This window comes from Engystomops pustulosus, chromosome 11 (genome assembly GCF_040894005.1).
Source record: "Engystomops pustulosus chromosome 11, aEngPut4.maternal, whole genome shotgun sequence".
Lineage (NCBI taxonomy): Eukaryota > Metazoa > Chordata > Amphibia > Anura > Leptodactylidae > Engystomops > Engystomops pustulosus.
Genome location: NC_092421.1, coordinates 1657334 through 1679317, shown reverse-complemented (window position 1 = coordinate 1679317; position 21984 = coordinate 1657334). Strand labels below are relative to the sequence as shown.

Below are 21984 nucleotides of genomic sequence, written 5' to 3'. Positions count from 1 at the left end.
AAAAATGGATTTTTTTGTGAAATTCACCTATTGGCCGTTTTCGTGCATTCCTTCTTCTTTTCTTATATATTGGTGTGAAATGTAATGCACGGGCCGTTTTTGTATTTGCGCTGTGCTAACCAACCTTGTTTTACTCCATTGTAACACTCGCTCATTGCTTACAGTCCGGTTCTCAGCTGAAACGTTACTAGAGATGGAATAAACCTCTTGTTTTTCACGTGTTTTGGAGCGCTGCCGCTTTTCTACAATTATTTACCGTGCTCTGTGGGTAGGAGTTTGCCGGGCAGCACCCAGGATGGCACACATTTCGGCTTTACATCTGAAGGACCATTGATTGTGTCCGGACCTCTCAAGCTTTGCACGTCGGAAATGACTGATTCATCTCCTAATTTTATTCCAACTCAAACTTTGACCTTCCCGGAGGAGGAAATCGCCAGGATAGCGCCAAACCCTCTACTGCTGAGCTAAAGAAAAGACAAGAACCCCTCTAAGAGAGCAATGTATCTACGATTGCATCTGACAATAAGCCCGGAGGGTTCCTGAAGGATTGAGCTCAAACCTGAGACCTGTTTCCAATGGATCCTTTTTTGTCAATGATTTGAGGATCTATCAAACACGCTCGCTTCAGATTTTCTTTTGTTGAATTTGGAATATTTACAAATAGAATTACAGGACATTACAGATAAACTGGAGGGAACTGACCGATTATTAAAGGATGTAGGATAATTCATAACAACCAATGGGAATGTTGGGGGGTCAATAAGAGCGAGGCCACCAGATGGGGTCGTGCTGGATCCAGGCTCAGCCCGCAAAGTCACTTTGGGGAGATACTGCTTGGTGCTTGGTGTTGCCAGTAGACTGGATCATCAGAACACAGTAGCCACACCGGTCTGGATCAAGCTTTAGTGGTTACGGAAGGATTGTTGCTATGGCCCATGCGGGTATTCAATGAGGATGGAGATATTCTTCATATAAAGCTGCTTATTAATGTCTCATCTGTTACAGAAGTCATAACATAACAATGGAAGTATCTAACATTCAATACATATATTGTTCTATCAAAGCGATTTTAAATGAATGTAACAATTTAGACATAAAAAGATCCAGGACAACAAAATACTAAAAACCCAGAGATGTCGATGAGACCGTTAGACTTAGGTAATCAGCTCCACTGGTTTTATCTTATCAGCTCTGACCGTTTGTTATCGGCTTCATGGACCAATGCACCTGCAGCTCATGTTCCTCAAATCCAGATATAAAAGAGAAGACCTTAGACATCTGAACACACGTGAGAGGAGACATCTAGAAGACATGCTCACCTTCCTTCTGCTGCTGCTGGTGGGCACTGCCCTCGCCCAAGAATCTGGTGAGTGGACAATACACATAATATTAGTAGTGTTTGTGGTGGTGATAGACATTGTCATGCGGAGTTACATAGGAGCTCACACTGTCCTCCACCAAGTTTGGGTAAGACGACTCAAACATCTACGTCTCAGTTTATTATTAGTTTCAGTTATTATTTACCAGTTGTTTGCCTCGGTTATTGTGAACCAGAACCAGTGGTGGAAGATGCAGATCTTTACGTTATACTTTACCTCTGAGGAGACTCCGCTCCTTTTTGAGCTCACAAAAATGAATAGAAGACATTGATGAAATACCTCATTGAACTGACCTGCTGATACATAATTACTCAAGTAGAAAGGATACATGTCCATCATTGGCAACCAGGTCTAGATAATGTTACACACATTTTGACCAACATGCCTTTTTTTGTAGCCAAAAGATGCCATTTATTAAGTTAGTAAGGTCCTGCCATTGCAACTGAAGATTGAAACTGAGCTCCTTAAAGGGGTTGGCCACTCTTTTACATAATTTGCCCATGTGCCTTTACTGCCTTAATAATAATCCTAAATGTTTTTCCAGTGATTCAGCATTCCTGCTACTTACTTAATTAATATAATTTATGCATTATGACTCATCGTGCTCCCCGTCCTCCTGTGTCTGTCAGGCTGGGTTTACATCATGTTATATGTATACGGTAAGTGAATATGTTGGGAAAGCTTACCGTGTAGATTGACAAAATAATCCTTAGAACGTTTGCAAATAACGTGACGTGAACCCAAGAGACGCCATTAGACTCCAGAAGTGAGAGAGACGGGAATCTATGTGTGTGTGCAGAGAATGGGGAAGGTCTCAGAGGAGTCAAAGCTACAGGTACATGTACAGGCAGAGACAATGGGGCTTATTTACTGAGGGTCAGCAGAACACACTTTTGTTGGATTTTGGAAATTTTCGGGATTTGCGCGGCTGTAACAGCTAAGAAGGGATTGTGAAGAAGGTGAACTCCGGGGACCTGAGCGGGGAAGCGACACATGCAGGATATCTTTGTGAATCGCGTCGGAGATCATGATCGTCGGACACTCCATGTTTCGGGAACTCCTGTGGCCGGGTAAGTAAATGTGCCCCAATGTTTCATCTAAGTGAATTTTTGAAAAGTGACTAAACCCTTGAAAGGTAATCTAGCAATTCATGTAAAGAGTATGGCACAAGACAATTGATCACTTTATTCTAAAGACCTACATATATTGGTATAGCAATCCAAATCATAGATGTTTCATAAACTGTGCAGTAAGTGATATATGATGAGGTACATCCAACACTTCCATGGGTGCAGGGTGCAGCACCCGTCTGCTCTGCCCCCCCCCTCCTCTTCCCTGCCTGGCTTGTGTCATTCCTGCTGTGCGGTAACGTAGCACTTGGTGACATGCCCCCCATGCCCATGTCCCCGGCCTGTCTGTGTCTCCCGGGTCAGGGTGTCCTCTGATCACCCACAGCAGAACTTGTGCTTCTAACATCTGCTTTATTCTCCCAGGAGATTCTGTGCCGGAGACCTTCATAGACAAGTTGGATAAAGCTGCCGGGGATGAAGTCGATGTTATTGATAAGACATTCGATAAAGATTATGAAGAGGAGAAGTGGGATGAAGAAGACTTGTCTCTGAATGAAGAAGATGAGCGGATGGAGCCAGAAATTTCAGAGAAAGCAGAAGATTCTGAATGTCCCAACAAAGGGACCTGCAGATACCACGTGTTCCGCCAGCCGAGACCCTTCGGTTGTGCCCGTGTAGGTTCATTTTTTCTAGATTGGAAACCTGTGACAAATAGAGTAGATGCACTTCTATCCACTGATCACAACTCTTATACCAGAGCAGAGAGAAATGTAGTAAGAACATCCCTGGTGGCCTAGAGTAGTAAAGAGGGTGACCAGATCCTGACAGCATATAAACTAGTAGGGTAAGTGACCTGCACGATAAGCACGGCCACAAGGTTTAGGGCACCAGGGGTGTGGCCACAAGGTTTAGTGCACCAGGGGGGTGGCCACAAGGTTTAGTGCACCAGGGGTGTGGCCACAAGGTTTAGTGCACCAGGGGGGTGGCCACAAGGTCTAGTGCCCCAGGTTTAGTGCCCCAAGGGGGTGGCCATAAGGTTTAGTGCACCAGGGGTGTGGCCACATGGTTTAGTGCACCAGGGGGTGACCACAAGGTTTAGTGCACCAGGGTTTGGCCACAAGGTTTAGAACACCAGGGGGTGACCACAAAGCTTAGTGCACCAAGGGGGTGGCCACAAGGTTTAGTGCACCAGGGGGTGACCACAAGGATTATTGCACCAGGGGGGTGGCCACAAGGTTTAGTGCACCAGGGGGGTGGCCACAAGGATTATTGCACCAGGGGGGTGGCCACAAGGTTTAGAGCACCAGGGGGGTGGCCACAAGGTTTAGTGCACCAGGGGGTGACCACAAGGATTATTGCACCAGGGGGGTGGCCGCAAGGTTTAGAGCACCAGGGGGTGACCACAAGGATTATTGCACCAGGGGGGTGGCCACAAGGCTTAGGCACCAGGGGGTGACCACAAGGATTATTGCACCAGGGGGGTGGCCACAAGGCTTAGGCACCAGGGGGGTGGCCACAGGGTTTAGAGCACCAGGGGGGTGGCCACAAGGTTTAGAGCACCAGGGGGGTGGCCACAAGGTTTAGAGCACCAGGGGGTGACCACAAGGATTATTGCACCAGGGGGGTGGCCACAAGTCTTAGGCACCAGGGGGCTGGCCACAGGGTTTAGAGCACCAGGGGGGTGGCCACAAGGTTTAGAGCACCAGGGGGGTGGCCACAAGGTTTAGAGCACCAGGGGGTGACCACAAGGATTATTGCACCAGGGGGGTGGCCACAAGGCTTAGGCACCAGGGGGGTGGCCACAGGGTTTAGAGCACCAGGGGGGTGGCCACAAGGTTTAGTGCACCAGGGCGGTGGCCACAAGCTTAAGTGCAGTTAGTCCTGTTCTCTGCCTATTGTGAAAGGGGCAAGAGCAGATTCCACTGGAGCTCTTGGCCCGGGCTACCCCAAAATGTTAATTTGCATATAGATAAAATTGGATCAAATATTTTCTCCAGGAAGGGACGGTTCTGGTGCAGGACTTACTACAAGGAGAAATATTCTTGTTATAGATTCCCTGTAGTGGTCCCATACGTGGTGGGCTGGAGGATTCCCCCCTTAGTATTTTTGGATGCTCATAGAGTATTATATCCAGACTATGGGGAGGGCGGGGGTCCAGCCTCTACTTTCGGGACTGTTTCTACAAGCCCTGAAGCTTAATGACTGGTTCCTCCTGGTAGACCCCAGCTGTATCCTGTCTGTAGATGACCCCCACAAGCCGTACAAGAAGCAGATACTATGCACAGACCTAATGACTTGTGTATAGAGACACCACTACTGCAGAAAATTATTAACCTGTCGCCTTCCGATCCTTTGTAGAGGATTTGCCGCTGTAGGAGAGGAAATCTGAGCTCCATTCACAGCTGTAGTGCGAATACTGGCCTGGGAAATGTACTGAAGAGAACCTGCCTGAACGCCAGCTTTGTGTGGATCGGGGTCATCAAAAGGAATCGAGTAAGTACAGCATTTAGTTTCTATGTGAAGGTTATAGTCGGGGAAAAGAGACGAGTACGAGGGGACATGATTAATGTATATAAATATGTGACTGGTCCATACAAAATATATGGTGGGAAGTTGTTTCAGATTAAATCAAATCAAAAGACGAGGGGGCACTGTGTCTGTCTGGAGAAAACAAGGTGACACAAAGGCGACACAGAGGCTTTTTTACTGTGAAAACTGTCAATCTGTGGAATAGCCGAGCTCCGGCACTGGTCACAGCAGGGACAGCAGAGAGCTTCAAGTGTGTGTACAAGGGCTGCAGGGGGGACGTTATTTCATGTCATTAATGTTAGGGTTAAAATAAGAACAAACCCTTGTTTCTCAGACTTTCTGCTGGTGGCTGGGCTGTGGTTAGGGATAGTATAAGAGTTACCCCTGGTGTCCCGGGCTTTCTGCTGGTGGCTGGCTGTGGTTAGGGATAGTATAAGAGTTACCCCTAGTTTCCCAGGCTTTCTGCTGGTGGCTGGGCTGTGGTTAGGGATAGTATAAGAGTTACCCCTGGTGTCCCGGGCTTTCTGCTGGTGGCTGGGCTGTGGTTAAGGATAGTATAAGAGTTACCCCTGGTGTCCCGGGCTTTCTGCTGGTGGCTGGGCTGTGGTAAGGGATAGTATAAGAGTTACCCCTGGTGTCCTGGGCTTTCTGCTGGTGGCTGGGCTGTGGTTAAGGATAGTATAAGAGTTACACCTGGTTTCCCGGGCTTTCTGCTGGTGGCTGGGCTGTGGTTAGGGATAGTATAAGAGTTACACCTGATGTCCTGGGCTTCTGCTGGTGGCTGGGCTGTGGATAGGGATCGTATAAGAGCTACCCCTGGTTTCCTGGGCTTTCTGCTGGTGGCTGGGCTGTGGTTATGGATAGTATAAGAGTTACCCCTGGTTTCCTGGGCTTTCTGCTGGTGGCTGGGCTGTGGTTATGGATAGTATAAGAGTTACACCTGGTTTCCCGGGCTTTCTGCTGGTGGCTGGGCTGTGGTTAGGGATGGTATAAGAGTTACCCCTGGTGTCCCGGGCTTTCTGCTGGTGGCTGGGCTGTGGTTAGGGATAGTATAAGAGTTACACCTGGTGTCCTGGGCTTTCTGCTGGTGGCTGGGCTGTGGTTAAGGATAGTATAAGAGTTACACCTGGTTTCCTGGGCTTTCTGCTGGTGGCTGGGCTGTGGTTAGGGATAGTATAAGAGTTACACCTGATGTCCTGGGCTTCTGCTGGTGGCTGGGCTGTGGATAGGGATCGTATAAGAGTTACCCCTGGTTTCCTGGGCTTTCTGCTGGTGGCTGGGCTGTGGTTATGGATAGTATAAGAGTTACCCCTGGTGTCCCGGGCTTTCTGCTGGTGGCTGAGCTGTGGTTAGGGATGGTATAAGAGTTACCCCTGGTTTCCCGGGCTTTCTGCTGGTGGCTGGGCTGTGGTTAGGGATAGTATAAGAGTTACCCCTGGTTTCCTGGGCTTTCTGCTGGTGGCTGGGCTGTGGTTAGGGATAGTATAAGAGTTACCACTAGTGTCCCGGGCTTTCTGCTGGTGGCTGGGCTGTGGTTAGGGATAGTATAAGAGTTACCCCTGGTGTCCCGGGCTTTCTGCTGGTGGCTGGGCTGTGGATAGGGATCATATAAGAGTTACCCCTGGTTTCCTGGGCTTTCTGCTGGTGGCTGGGCTGTCGTTATGGATAGTATAAGAGTTACCTCTGGTTTCCTGGGCTTTCTGCTGGTGGCTGGGCTGTGGTAAGGGATAGTATAAGAGTTACCCCTGGGGTCACGGGCTTCTGCTGGTGGCTGGGCTGTGGTTAGGGATAGTATAAGAGTTACCCCTGGTGTCCCGGGCTTTCTGCTGGTGACTGGGCTGTGGTTAGGGATAGTATAACAGTTACTCCTGGTGTCCTGGGCTTTCTGCTGGTGGCTGGGCTGTGGTTAGGGATGGTATAAGAGTTACTCCTGGTGTCCCGGGCTTTCTGCTGGTGGATGGGCTGTGGTTAGGGATAGTATAAGAGGTACCCCTGGTTTCCCCGGCTTTCTGCTGGTAGCTGGGCTGTGGTTAGGGATAGTATAAAAGTTACCCCTGGTGTCCTGGGCTTTCTGCTGGTGGCTGGACTGTGGTTAGGGATAGTATAAAAGTTACCCCTGGTGTCCTGGGCTTTCTGCTGGCGGCTGGGCTGTGGTTAGGGATAGTATAAAAGTTACCCCTGGTGTCCCGGGCTTTCTGCTGGTGGCTGGGCTGTGGTTAGGGATAGTATAAGAGTTACCCCTGGTGTCCCGGGCTTTCTGCTGGTGGCTGGGCTGTGGTTAGGGATAGTATAAGAGTTACCCCTGGTGTCCCGGGCTTTCTGCTGGTGGCTGAAGCATTTTACATCTACCTACCAATAAGAAATTGCTGAAAACCTTTAGAAGATCTGATGACAATAACCCCTAACCCTGGGGTCCCTGCACCACATAGACAAGCCCCCCCAGGCTCTCTGACCCTATAGATATAACAGTACATAAGCTGAGAGCTCTCTCACACTAGGAGGTAAGTCAGTGACTACAAGACTGATCTGACACAGGCAGAAGTAGGATCTACAATCTCACAGGTGACTTGACTTCTCCTTCGGGTCCAGAATTGTCATTAACTCTGGCTGAAGAATTTATCAGCAGATGTGTTCAGCTTCAGGCAGCACATCCCCCTCACTGCACCCCTAAAAAAATGTCCCACACTGTGCTGCTAAAGAATATACATAACAAACCCCTACATATATAAAAATACATTGTGACCCCCATACATGACTACACTACAGCCCCCGATCCATTATTTTTTACATGAATTCATTTATCTATTTGATGCTATTTTTCTACATTTCCCCTACGAAAGAATGTGTTACATAACTATCTCCTCCTTCTTATTATTCACACTGTGGCATAATGCAATATTTTATACAAAATCTTCTAATACATTTTCAAACTGTGTCCTAATTATTATCATTATACATATAATCCCCTACAAATTATTAAAGGGATCTTGTCCGTGAAGATTACCCCAGTAACCAGCAGCGGTACCAAAAAAAATTATCCAGGGTACACGACGCATGCGCAGGAATCCAGGGTACACGACGCATGCGCAGGAATCCAGGGTACACGACGCATGCGCAGGAATCCAGGGTACACGACGCATGCGCAGGAATCCAGGGTACACGACGCATGCGCAGGAATCCAGGGTACACGACGCATGCGCAGGAATCCAGGGTACACGACGCATGCGCAGGAATCCAGGGTACACGACGCATGCGCAGGAATCCAGGGTACACGACGCATGCGCAGGAATCCAGGGTACACGACGCATGCGCAGGAATCCAGGGTACACGACGCATGCGCAGGAATCCAGGGTACACGACGCATGCGCAGGAATCCAGGGTACACGACGCATGCGCAGGAATCCAGGGTACACAACACATGAGAAATGCAGGACAGTCTGAAAGTAGAGAAGTCACATACATTGGAGGTGAGCACTTGGCCTGACTTTGGCGCTCAGCTCCGCCTCCCTGACTATGTGATGCCCCATAACAGGTTAAAATGTGATATTTCCCAGACTGCTACAAACGAGTCTAATTTAATATTAAAGTCAAGCTCTTCCTGTCTTAGAACGCCCCCTTTACTGTAACTGATGGTCATCATATCATTGAGCAGACGTCCTGAAGTCCAGCACATGATGTCAATCACATGGGAGGAGGAGCTCAGAGGCAGGAGAGCTTGACTTCAGTGTTACTCTCCTCCTCCCTGACTTTATACAACCTGTTACCATCTCACTACAAAGTAGATTTCCTGGATGATGCCGCCGCACTGGGCCATGACAAGATAATGCTCGCGGTTTATTAGGCGATGACCTGGCTGCACCCGGGAGGGGTTAATCCATGAAAACCCGTGTGACTATCCGCAGCCCAAGGGAGGAGAACCTGCCCCCAGCTTCTCCCCAGACCGCTCCTTGTAAGGTCTATTAGCTCCGGAATATTCCATGGACGCCCCGTGCATCCTACATCACAGCCAGTAATGGACTTTTAGGCAGTTTTATGTCTTTTTTACTGAAATTGTGTTGACAAATGTCCTTATTCCAGTTTTTTCTATTGTGTAACCGCTTTGCAGTGTGTCCCATATTGCAACGTGGATGGAAGTTCTCTGAATTATGCCAACTGGGGCTGTGGGCAACCCAAGAGAGGAGGCAGATGGTGCGTTGCGATGAACAGATACAGTAAGTACTACTGCTACGCGGGTGTAATAGAAGGACATGTGTTGGAGACGCTGCGTCTCTGTCATCCAATAATTACAAAGGATTCACTAGAAAATGTAAACTCCACGGATCCCGGGGCAATAACTGTTACAGATTTATGTAACACGTCAGTCTGCCCCATGTGTACACGTAGCTACAGACCAGGAACAACCCTGATGAGAGTCACATATAGTTGTGCTGGTTCTGTATCTGCTGCTCCTCCAGCCTTAACCTTAACTCTTTCTCTTCCGTTGCAGCCGGCAAGTGGGTCTCTTTAAATTGCAAAACAAGATTACCCTTTGTCTGCACTTTCTAAGCTCGGACCCCGCTCGTCCCCATCATGCAGCTTCCAATGGACGCAACGCTGAAGACAAGGATCAATGCGAGGATGTCCAGGTGTGAGGACGCAGCCGACCCCTGACACTTCCCCCGTTTGGACCCTGGTCCTGCCCCTTGTGCCCACCACCTCCTCCTCTGCTATGGAGCTTATAATAAATCTATAAATAACCGGATGCAATGTGATTCCCTTTATATGATAAAACATTCATGACCAACATTACACGTCATTACCTTCAGGTTGTGGGCAGCATGACACCGAGAGGGATCCCAGACTCTCCGGAGGCGCTATAGAAGGACGCCCCCTGTGCCCCATATAGTTATATAACTCCATGCAGCGTCTCACCCCCGGCTGTTACATCTGTAGAGACACAATCTCTTGCTCGCTTTTGCTGCATCTCAGAAACATTTCTAAAATCCGACCATTTCCACATTTGAAACCTGTAAAATGCTAATTATCGCTCTGATCCCCTCTCGCCTAGACTCTTGTTACTCACCACTAATCATCTTCCAGTCACTATACTCTCTCCTCGCCAGCCTATTCCTAATGCAGCAGCCGGGCTCGTCTTTCAGACTAAACGCTACACGGACGCCTCCAGTCTGTGCCAATCACTGCACTGGTTACTTGTCTCCTTCCGAATATATGATATCCCTCATCCACAAAGCTCTGTGTACCAGTCGTAGGCGCACCCGGGTCCCTCCTGGTGCCTCCAGTTCCCCCCTGCAAGGTAACTCACCTCTCCGCAGCTCCCTGGTCAGGCGCGTGCGTTCCCGTCTCTTAGGGCGCACGCAGCGGCCCGCTAACATTTAAAGGGTCAGAACACCGATAATTGGCGCTGCCCGGCCGCCTTCCCTGATAAATTCCCAGCCCCCTCCTGTGTCCCCTGCCGGATCCTCTGCTGCCTGCCTTGACCTATTGCTATGTCCCCGACTCCTCAAAACGTCGGCTCATTTTGCAAAGTATGAAAAAGTTATTAGCGTCAGAAGATGGCAACATTTTTTTTTCTTATTTGTACACATTTGTTTAATTTTTGAAAAAGTATTAAAACGCAATAAAACCTATAAATTTGGTATCACCGCGATCGCAGCGAACCAAAGAATAAAGCTGAGGTGTTATTTGGAGCCAAGAGTGAAAATCATAAAAGCTGCACCCACAAGAACGTGACGCACGTAACATACCTGTTTATTTTTTTTTAAGCCCGCCCCATCCTGGCCACTCAGACAATCCCTCTAACCTGGGAATGTCTGTGGCAGTGATGGAGAACCTTTTAGAGCCGGAGTGCCCAAACTTTAACCAAAAGCCACTTATTTATTGCAAAGTGCCAGCGCAGCAATTTAAGCAGTAATTTATTTCTCCTTGTTCTTTGATAACTTTCAATCGTTCAGCCTCCTAAAGACACCAACTCAGCTGAAAGGAGGAGGGCAATCCGCCCATCATTGTAGGAAGGTTCTGTAGGAACATTCTTTGAGTTCTGTCTGGTGAACTTCATGCTGGGGCGATGGCCTGGGTGCCCACAGACAGGGCTCCGAGTGCCGCCTCTGACACCTGTGCCCTAGGTTCGCCACCACTGGTCTATGGGGTTTCTTAATGGCAGTGCTAGTGACCTTCTACGGGGCGGCGGGCATACATCGTGTGAATGTAGCCTAAGGCAAACTCGCTGTGAACTTTTGCCCTTTGTCATAGGTTCTTCATGTCCTGTAGTTACAGAGTCCTGGCCCAGCTCCGTGCTCTCTTTCCCTCCGGCTCAGACCAGCCCTGGCATTGTTCTCCAACTGGCACAATGTATGGTGGAGCGTCCAGAGATCCAAGGCTTTTGGGATGTAGTCCAATAACGGACGTCAGGCTAGACAGTGATCTAGACTAGATCTAGAGCAAGACTTTTCAAGTGATTTATTGAAAAGACCTTTAAGGACGTACATGCACCATGTGTACTTCTGGAGAGCCTTGCAGTTTCAAGCAACATAAACTGGACACATGAAAAGATTTCTCCCTATATGGTGGCAAAAGGTTAAACAAAGCATCGGAAATTGATCAAATCTTGGTCATCACATTCTACGCAGATACTGAACTACACTTGGAGATAAGTCTTACTAACCTCCTGGTTAATGTGTACAGGTTGACGTAACACACAGAGCAGGCAAAGGAAGTGTCAGGGATACCATTGCTCCAATCCAATGATAGCAAACATAGATTGGTTCTATCCAACAAATTTCAGCCCCCATGGTGCTCCCTCTCACTGGAATCCGCTCCCTCAGCTTTGGAGCTCCAGTTCCTTTGGTAGGACAGACTCTCCCTCCTGGATTTGCTTGAGCAGAAGAAGTTGGCCTTGCTGCTCGTAGTCGGGTAATAAGTGACTCTGATGCTCCTGTCGATGCTTCTCGAAGCTCGTCTTACTACTGAAACGCTTCCCGCAAAAATCACACGAGAAGATCTGTTCCGCCATGTGGAGTTTCTGATGTTCGTTAAAGTCGTCTTCCACCGTGAAGCCTTTGCCGCAGATGGAGCACAAATACGGTTTCTCTCGATTGTGGAGCATTTCGTGTTTCCGCAGACTGTACTTTTTAGGGAAACGTTTCCCACATTCTAAACAGACGTGTGGATTCTTCTTCAGGGTCACCCCTAGATGGTTCTCCAGCATCTGCTGTGTCAGGAAACGCTTTCCGCACCTTGGGCATATAAAGGGTTTCTCCCCAGTGTGGCCCAACTCGTGTTTCATCAACGTTTTCGCGTTCTTGAATATCGTGGAGCAAACAAAACAAGAGAAGCCGTTCTCAAAGGGATGAAACTTCTGGTGCGAGACAAGATCACAGAAACGCTTGAAGCGCCGTTCACACCTGAAGCACTTGAAGGGCCTCTCGTCTATAGCCGGCTTCTGGCCAAGCAACGAGTTCACCTGACAAAACGGCCCCGAATCTCCGAGATCAGACTGTGTGGCCCCGGACATGAGGTCCTCCGTCTGCTGTATACAGAAGGATAGAAAATCGTCAATGCTTTTCCTCAGACGTTCAGAGAACTTGTGAAGATTGTAGTTTTCTTTAAGGGCATTTCCAGGTTTCATGTTCGTTGAATCTGTTGAAGAAAATCGACAATTCAATACAAGATTGATGTATTCAGAATATACATTTATACTGTATCACCCATAGCAACACTTTTTATAGGCGTTGGGGCTTGAACACAAGCCTATGCTCAGTCCCTGAATCACAGACTGCACGATTGTTCTGAGGGAAAGCAGGGACTCGGGGACTCCTTGCATCATATCCACCAACTATGATGTAAGGAGTCCTGTTAACCACAGTTTTCACTCCTTATAATCCACCCACAGATCATGTGCTTTAGCCCTGGAAGAAAATCTACCACCAAAATCCATCATGATACACTAGGGACACTTACTCATAGATTCAGGTACCGGAGATGTGGTAATATTATTATATTTCTTATCCATGGTATCCTTCCAGAAGTGCTATGGGGGGGTTACCAGAGCCCCTTCATCTACCTTCAGCACAAAGTGGGAGGGGGGGGGGATCTCCTGCACAATGTAACAGCCTGTAAAGCTACAGTAATGAGAGGCTCTGGCACAATGTAACAGCCTGTAAAGCTACAGTAATGAGAGGCTCTGGCACAATGTAACAGCCTGTAAAGCTACAGTAATGAGAGGCTTTGATAACACACGGAGCCCTTCATGCTAATTAGCATAATTTTAAAAAGTTGATTTTAGAAGAAACACAGTCACGTGCCTGGATCTATTGCAAGTGTCCTTGGTTTATCCATGCTTGATCTTGGAGGAAATTTGCCTCGAGTGTAGACTACTATTCACAACAAGGGGTAGGAATCCGAATTCTGTCTCATGATGTGACCCATGGGGATCCAACACACAATGTCCTGCTCTGGCGCCTATACATGGCCAACATACACTCGATTGAGTCTGCCGATTCCAACTCCATTCAATGTAAAAAGATGGATGCAGAACATGTGATCAAGAATCCCACCAATCAATGTATAGATCAGCAACATTAAAAATCTAGGCTGAGGGGGGGGGGGGGGGGGGGGGCGGCTGCAACCCCCAATTACAAAAATATTCTTCATCACTTAATTGCACAAGGCATGTGTCTCTCTCTCCCTCTGGGGCCTCTATCCTGTCCTGCATCATAGGTTATGTGAATGGACAATGAGTAATTCTCAAAGTCGCCAGAGGTGGCGCTACTAGGAAACTAAAGGGTCCAGCACGTCCAGTCCCACACAATCAGATGCTCTTACTATATGGTGATTATAATTACTTTCATGTGACACAGATTTTAATCGGTGGGGACTTCTTGGTTGAGGGTCTCACTTATGTGATCTCTATGTTTGACGATCCTTACAGAAGAAAGAATGTGGTGTAAAAATAATGGCTCCCACTTATCATGAGAACATCTTCAGGATGTTACTGACCTTTCCTTGTGATTCCAAACTGCCTGGGGTATTTCATGTAGAGAGCTTCTCCTTGCTCTATCATGGTTATCAGTGGCGGCTTAACCGTGGTCCAACCTGTGTACGTACAAAGATAGAGGCCGTCACATGACGCCGACCTTTAACCCCTCAGAGTAACTGCACCCCAGGGGTTGGCTCTCTACTTCTGTAACTGTGGATGTCAGGCTAAAGGCTCGGAGCTCCCAGTAATTATATAGACATTTTTCCAGTAGAAAATTCTTTTAAAGGGGTTGTCTGGAGGTTGTAAAGCATGGCTGCCATCTTCTGACCATGGTTTGTACTGGAATTGCATCTCAGCTGTTATATAGATGAATGGACGGCTGAACTGCAATACCACACACTAGCCATGGTCAGGAGAGGAGCCGCCATGTGTATCAATGTCTGGACAACCAATGACATGTGACATGAGTGTCAGTCACAAGAGACTTGGACTATGATGTCCGCTCGTTAAGACTCGTTACCATTCAGCTACATTAATTATCAGTAGATGCAACATCGTGCCCATGGCGACTTGGGAGAGAAGAAAGAACTGGACATCCGCACATCACACAATGACCTCCTGCTGATCGGCTGCATTATATAACAAACTCCAGGCTCTTAGTTACATTTTGATGACATTGTATAAGCCACAAACCGCTTCATGGTGACCTCGTAGTGGTGGACCCCTACGCTACAGGATGCAGCATCACACGGCATCCACCTCCGCTGCAACACAGCACCAGCAGGGACCGAGACCCGGTTGCCCCCCAGCACACATCTTGGCTCCGGGTCCCCTCCAGCACCGCACCAAAGCACCAGCAGGGACTGAGACCCAGTTGCCCCCCAGCACACATCTTGGCTCCGGGTCCCCTCCAGCACCGCACCAAAGCACCAGCAGGGACTGAGACCCAGTTGCCCCCCAGCACACATCTTGGCTCCGGGTCCCCTCCAGCACCGCACCAAAGCACCAGCAGGGACTGAGACCCAGTTGCCCCCAGCACACATCTTGGCTCCGGGTCCCCTCCAGCACCGCACCAAAGCACCAGCAGGGACTGAGACCCAGTTGCCCCCCAGCACACATCTTGGCTCCAGGCCCCGGGTCCCCTCCAGCACCGCACCACAGAAGCAGTGGATGCCATATAATACCGCACCATGTGAACAGGAGTAAAATGCTCATCATGTGTGAACAGCTGTTGAATAATCCCTGCTCCATGTGGTCTCAGACACTGGCTGAGAGGAAGTAGGCGGCTCCTATATGCATGTGCTATATGTCTCCTGCTAATTCAAAAACACCCGGGTCGATTAGGGCGAATGCTGGTACCAGGCAAAAAACAAAACAAATGCAGGGATAGAATAGACTAAACCAACATGGGGAGAAAGAATAGCACTGCATGCACATCACACAACGATCTCCTGCCTCTGGGCTACATTTTCAAGACGTAGAAGTATCCAACACCTGTTCACACATGATGAGCATTGTAGTCCTGGTCACATGGTGCGGTATTGCATGGCATCTGCTGCTTGGGTGGTGCGGTGCTGGTGGGGACCCAAGGCCCGGAGCCATGGGGGCTGCGGCTGCCAGTATGGGGGCTGGGGGCAGCTGGGTCTTAGTCCTCGCTGGTGCTGCGCTGCAGTGGATGCCATGTGACACCGCACACAATAGCGCAGGGACCCACTAGAACGAGGTCACCATGAAGTGGTTATTGGCTTATACAATGTGATCAAAATGTGACTAAGAACTTTAAGATTAGAAAATGAAGCGGAGCGGCGATAGATCCTTGTGTGATGTGGATGTGCCGTCCAGTTATTTCTCCCCATGTTGATGATGCCAATGGCGCAGCCTTAGCGTAGAAGCGGAGACTCCCTCTCACTACAAATACCTAGAGAGTGAAGGGTCCGGTAGTTCTTCACCATCATCTCCATGTACAGGTCTTTGTCTTCTTCCTTCAGACATTCCCACTCGTCCTCGGAGAAGTAGATGGCCACATCATCAAACCGGATCTGACCCTGGAAAGAGGCAAAATATACCGTGAGGGAAAGAATTATTTCATCCCTGACGGATTTTGTACATTTGACGAATTCAAATGCAGTGAAATTGCTAAAAAAAAAAAAAAAAAAAATTTCTTGTGGGCTTGGACTTTACGTCTTTCACTGTGCGCCCCAAATGACGTCTTCTTTATTTTTTGGGTTGGTGTGATCACAGGGATAACACATTTATAGGTTTTATAATGTTTTCATACATTTACAAAAATTAAAACCTCCTGTACAAAAAAAAAATCATTTTATAGTCTTCTGGCGCTAAAAACTTTTTGATACTTCAGTTTGTGGAGCTGTGGGTGGTGTCATTTTTTGCGAAATGAGATGATATTTTCAATGCTGCCATTTTGAGAATGGTGCGGCCTTTTCATCACTTACATTTCATTTTTTATATTTACCAAAATGACGAAACAGTGACATTTTCTTTGGGTGCTATTTTCTGTTCGGGGGTTAAACACCAGAAATAACCGTTATTATATTTTGATAGATCGGACATTTTGGGACGCAGCGATAATATGTATGTTTCTCAGAGATCGGGGCATGTAAACTTGGGTTATCACGGACACAATGACTTTTCTCTGCTCATTGTCACGTGACTTTGGGATTTATTTACAGGTGAGATTTCACAGAAAGAGAATTCTAGAAATGACACTTTATACCTGACCCGAGGGTATTAGGTAAAACCTGCTGACGGATTCCTATGTAGTCATCAGACCATATAATACACGAGGACCTAACCCGAGGAATCTTCTACAGAGTTGTAAAAGGACAATCGTGGGCTTTTATTTTTCTTTCCTACTTTACCTGCAGTTTACAAAGTTACAGCAACAATCTTGGTTTTTGATCCTGAAGACACTTTGGGGATGACTTACCGGCTCATACAGCGGGGTCCTGTGTCTCTGAATTCTCTGAAGGTCCTGAAGGAATAACTTATCCGCCTGCCAGGTTTCGTAGGCAGGTAACACGTTTCCCACCGGTCCCATGTCCTGCACCAACATTACGCTCCTTTGTGTAGACGCTTCGTTGTCTTCGCTCCCCACAGACATCGGCTCCACTTGTGTTGAACATTCCCGGAAGACATGAAGCCTCCCCGGATCCAGGTTCCCACCTTCAGGACACTGGATTCCTTGGCTTTTACTTCTCATGGCGATGTCTGCTTGGGTTCCCTTAGACTTGTTGATATTTGCAGTGTTGGTGGAGCTATGCTTCACCCGGGGCACGCTGTAAGCACTACACGACACGTCTACGCTCGTCACCATGTCAGACTTGGATTTTGTAACCTTTCTTCTGATTTCTTGTGCTGCTCTGTTCATCTGCTTCACTGATGTAGTGCGAGTAGTGAATTCATAAGAGACGGGTAAGAGTCCATGGCTGTAGATGTCACCGGATATCCGTGACTGTGTTTGGGAATCATTAGTCTGGAGTCCGATGGACGGTCCGGTAGGAGGTTGTGAGCCGCCTGATGACTGACCTGAGGAAGCACTCTGGAGCCTACGTGATGGGATCGGCAGTCCACCAGGTGGGTAAGACCTGTTATCAGAGGACTGAAGGAAAACATTGGGCTGCAGGTTAGCGGCTTGGCTAGTACTCGGCTTAGATGCAGCCGGCTGGCCAGTCAAGCCCTGAAGACCTTCTGTCGGCACAAAGGGCATGTGCAGACCATTGGCTTGCAGTATGGACACATTATTTCCGAGCCGCACTACATTTACCCCGGCTCCATGTAAGGCAGTCACCGGCTGCCCTGAAGCCAGAATCACGTAAGACTGACCACTAAGCTGTAGGATGGTCTGCTGCCGCCCAGCGCCTGGGACTGAAGACGCTGGATCATTAGTGGATGGAGTCCCAGTTCCCAAGTTGTCATTGGCCGGAGAACCAGAGGACCGACTTTCACCAGGTTCCTCCATTGGTCAACAATGAAGTTTTCTGCAGAAACAAGAAACAAATGTAGAAATGCGTCAGTGATAAATCCGACAGAAATGTGTCGCACGCCCCGAATTCAAGGTGCACCAAAAACAAAGTTGGTGCTCTCTGTTGGTGCAGTGCAGGGGGCGCGAGATTCATGCAGAACGTGCTGCAGGAATATTGAATGTGGCGCCCCCTGCACTATACACAGGACACTGCACGCAGTACAGACTGAGTACATAGGCCCCAATAACCTTTTCATGCATCACTGCGTGGACCTGTGCAGCCAGTCGGGTTTCTGTTGTCACTATTTTGGGTATTCTATGACCTTCTGAAAGATCTTTTTTTTCATTACATTCATAAACTTATGGGACAGTGATATCTCACATTTTAAGATTTTATTTTTATTTTCAGTTTAGGAAAAATCTGGTGATTTGAACTTTTTTTATACTGTTTTTCAGGCCCCCTTTGGAACTTTAACCCCAGGGAGTCTGATGGATTATACCACATACACCAATACAGATGCAGTACTGCAGTATGTGGCATTTGTTCTCATGTTCTGTAATTCTCTGTGATTGACAGCCCCTGCAGTGTCAGGGAGACCCTGGGCCGTCATGGCAAGGGGTTGCCTCCCCCGATGACCCCACTACCCTAGTCTAGATGGCAGCGTGCGTGGATAACACCTGTGATTGGTGCCAGCAATATGACGCAAACCTCCTGGCTGTAAGGAGAGGGCTCAGCGTGAGAGATCTCTCCATTCTCCCCTCGCCTTCTGCCATCTGTTATGGTTTGCAGCAAGGGGTTAAAAAAGACTGCAAAAACTAATGATTTTTATTTAAGAATAGTGTTTTTCTTAAACAACAAAATTGGATAGATATAAATAGAATGCAATCATTAAACTGAGCAACAGATTTGGGAAATAAAAAAAAAAAAAAAGCGCTTTTAGAGCTCATCGGGAGGAAAACGTGTCCATTAAGAAGTTTTCTAACGTATAAATTTAGAGAATTAAAACACAAATAAGAAAAAAATTTATTTTTTACCATCCAAAAAGAAAAAGTGCTAAACTTCGTACAGATTGGGGGGGGATTTATTAATTCTGTCGCAACCTCGACAGTCGGCACCTGAGATCCGACTACGGAAATCACAGCCGGATGTAATAAAGTGTCGCACGGCTGTAAGTAATTAACGCGCAGACGGGACTTATCAGTCGGGCGCCATAACAATGCCGACACAAATGAGACGTGCGGCAGAAGCTCACATGGACTGCGCCTGTTTTTGATTTTTAATTTCAGACCATTTTTTGGTCTGTTTTGTGCCAAAATTTGCACCTAAAAAAGCCGAAAAACTACACATAAAAGTGGCGGATGATGTGGAAAATATAGGCCACGCCCACTTGCGCCAAAAAAAAAGACGAAGGAGTCAGAATAGCCGGAAACATCTGTTCTTTCTGGCGGCAAGTCATTATAAATGGTCCGCAACAATTATGGCGCAGATACGATAATACGTCCGCCCCAATGAAGCATAAAACTGCGAGCGCTGCAGAAACGCCACATAAACGTGTGTGATATAAAGTAATGACATAGAGTGAAGGGAATCCTCACAATAAACACAAGGAAATACTTTATGGAAAGAAGAACAGGAAACTTACAGAGTTTAGAAGATGGAGACACAGAAAATGGACCCAGGCGGGAAAGGGGTTAAAAGGTGAGAGGTCACAGGGCACAAAGAAAAGAGGGCGCTGGAATCACATTAGTTGCTATTGGCAACTGCCTCCCCCTCCTGCCCCTTCCTGCCCCTTCCTGCCCCCTCCTGCCCCTTCCTGCCCCCTCCTGCCCCCTCCTGCCCCTTCCTGCCCCCTCCTGCCCCTTCCTGCCCCCTCCTGCCCCCTCCTGCCCCCTCCTGCCCCCTCCTGCCCCCTCCTGCCCGTGACTCCCGCGCCGTTACCTCTCTCTATTCTGCACGGACCAATTCCTATTAGCCTGAAGGACCTGCGATGATGTCACGATCATGTGACCAGCCACCTGTGTGGGAGGAGTCCAGATTAAGACTGCTTCAGGAAACGTTCAAGGACCTGTGATGATGTCATGAGCACGTGATCGGTCACTTGTTATTCTGTTATTCATTTGGTCTGAATTTTCTACTTTTAAGCAAATTTTTCGGCTTTAAAACTCTCAAAAAAAGAAATATTATTTCCCACATTTTAGCTTTTGTGATTTGTATGACATGATCGGTTTTGTTATCAATAAAAACAAATGAGAAATAAAAGATTGACCTTAGTGACTGGAGGCGAACACATTTTTTTAATTTTTTTTTACCTTTTATTAAGGTTTTTATTTTTTTACTTTTATTTTTACTTTATGGGCCTCAAAGAACACCTGCCATCAGCTTAGTGGTAGGTGCGTCCTAATAAAAAGGCGTCTTTTATTATAACTCTGTATAAACCAGAAATATAAGATAATAGAAGTTATGCAAATTACCAGGGCCAGCAGCGGGATTACCTGGGCAAGTGCCCGGGTCCAAGGGTGCTGGAGGGGCCACTCAGGTCCGCGGATCAATGATCACTATTCGTTACCTCTCGTCATCTGCCCTTATGTGGGGGCAGTGTGGCCTATGGGGGTGGTCATTGTGGCTACTGTCGGGGCTACATTCACTAAAGACAGGTTGCAGAACCACATCACACCTGCACTGCACATTCACCTTTCTGCTTTCTCTAAGCATTTTCATTACAATATAATTGTGTGTAATTACTTACCTTGCCTCCTGACAGAATCCTGTGCTGAGTCCCAGGGGTTGGGCTTTGCTTTGGACTTGTCTATACTGCTCAGCTCTCAGCCCCCACCTTTCTACTCATGTACAACTTCTCCCTCCTGCCCTCACACAGGGACAGAGCTCATGGTCTGGTGGCCATCAGTGGGGGAGGGAAGAGTTGTACAGTAAAGCCCCCATACAGCTCTGTACAGGGAAAAATAAAAAAACAAGATTGTTTAGAGTGGGGAGTAAAAAATGAAAACGTAAAACCAAAAAAGGGCTAAGTTATTAAGGGGTTAAAGGACAGAATTGACCTTTGGGAACTTAATTTTCTTTTTACACTTTATTTTTCCACTCTAACACATGGCTGTGCAGCCCCACACCCTAAGGCCCCATGCACACAGCTGTAATGGTGCCCGTTGTCTGCCACTCTAGATCACGGCCACCATTGTGGTCTGTGGCACCCAGTCACAGCGTGGTGAGCACTTCTAGAACTTCTAGTGCTGAGCGCGTGATGTCCTGCACCACCACCCGCTGCAGGAGGGGGCCTGGAGACCTCTCTGGGGGGATAACTTGGGTGCCCACAGAGGGGACTCTGAGCGCCACCTCTAGCCCCCGTGCCATAGGTTCACCACCTCTGACATAGGGGATACTATATAGCCATGGTGTGGCTCTAGCCCCCGTGCCACAGGTTCACCACCTCAGACATAGGGGATACTATATAGCCATGGTGCGGCTCTAGCCCCCGTGCCACAGGTTCACCACCAACAAAGGGGATACCATATAGCCATGGTGCGACTCTAGCCCCCATGCTATAGGTTCACCACCTCTGACATAGGGGATACTATATAGCCATGGTGCGGCTCTAGCCCCCGTGCCATAGGTTCACCACCAACAAAGGGGATACCATATAGCCATGGTGCGACTCTAGCCCCCATGCTATAGGTTCACCACCTCTGACATAGGGGATACTATATAGCCATGGTGCGGCTCTAGCCCCCGTGCCACAGGTTCACCACCTCAGACATAGGGGATACTATACAGCCATGGTGTGACTCTAGCCCCCGTGCTATAGGTTCACCACCTCTGACATAGGGGATACTATATAGCCATAGTGCGGCTCTAGCCCCCGTGCCATAGGTTCACCACCTCTGACATAGGGGATACTATATAGCCATGGTGCGGCTCTAGCCCCCGTGCCATAGGTTCACCACCTCTGACATAGGGGATACTATATAGCCATAGTGCGGCTCTAGCCCCCGTGCCATAGGTTCACCACCTCTGACATAGGAGATACTATATAGCCA

The 21984-nt window shown here is 48.0% G+C and overlaps 2 protein-coding genes across 3 annotated transcripts; one reads left to right on the top strand and one right to left on the bottom strand.

The window, feature by feature from the left end:
• Window positions 1–1206: 1206 nt before the first annotated feature.
• On the top strand, window positions 1207–9719 carry LOC140106335 (proteoglycan 3-like). Its single transcript, XM_072130735.1, has 5 exons — window positions 1207–1366; window positions 2873–3123; window positions 4808–4942; window positions 9084–9189; window positions 9465–9719. The coding sequence occupies exons 1-5, from the start codon at window positions 1222–1224 to the stop codon at window positions 9521–9523; spliced, it is 696 nt and encodes a 231-aa protein (XP_071986836.1). The 5' UTR covers window positions 1207–1221; the 3' UTR covers window positions 9524–9719.
• On the bottom strand, window positions 9545–20014 carry LOC140106299 (uncharacterized). Of its 2 annotated transcripts, none has more exons than XM_072130678.1 (5): window positions 19874–20014; window positions 16900–17950; window positions 15871–15997; window positions 13973–14068; window positions 9545–12613 (listed from the first exon to the last, which is right to left on the bottom strand). In XM_072130678.1, the coding sequence occupies exons 2-5, from the start codon at window positions 17929–17931 to the stop codon at window positions 11796–11798; spliced, it is 2073 nt and encodes a 690-aa protein (XP_071986779.1). In that variant the 5' UTR covers window positions 17932–17950; window positions 19874–20014; the 3' UTR covers window positions 9545–11795. The 2 variants fall into 2 exon arrangements, with proteins under 2 accessions (XP_071986779.1, XP_071986780.1); XM_072130679.1 differs by lacking the exon at window positions 19874–20014 and adding an exon at window positions 19578–19713.
• Between the last annotated feature and the right edge of the window lie 1970 nt (window positions 20015–21984).

Bases quoted from the DNA above. Each gene is read 5' to 3' on its own strand.
- LOC140106335 (XM_072130735.1), top strand. From the start codon at position 1,222: ATGCACCTGCAGCTCATGTTCCTCAAATCCAGATATAAAAGAGAAGAC. The intron at 4,943-9,083 runs GTAAGTACAGCA...ACCGCTTTGCAG, and splicing joins GGGTCATCAAAAGGAATCGA to TGTGTCCCATATTGCAACGT. The intron at 9,190-9,464 runs GTAAGTACTACT...CTTCCGTTGCAG, and splicing joins CGTTGCGATGAACAGATACA to CCGGCAAGTGGGTCTCTTTA.
- LOC140106299 (XM_072130678.1), bottom strand. From the start codon at position 17,931: ATGGAGGAACCTGGTGAAAGTCGGTCCTCTGGTTCTCCGGCCAATGAC. The intron at 14,069-15,870 runs GTATTTGTAGTG...GTACGTACACAG, and splicing joins CCGGACCCTTCACTCTCTAG to GTTGGACCACGGTTAAGCCG. The intron at 12,614-13,972 runs GTCAGTAACATC...TTTCTTCAACAG, and splicing joins GTTTGGAATCACAAGGAAAG to ATTCAACGAACATGAAACCT.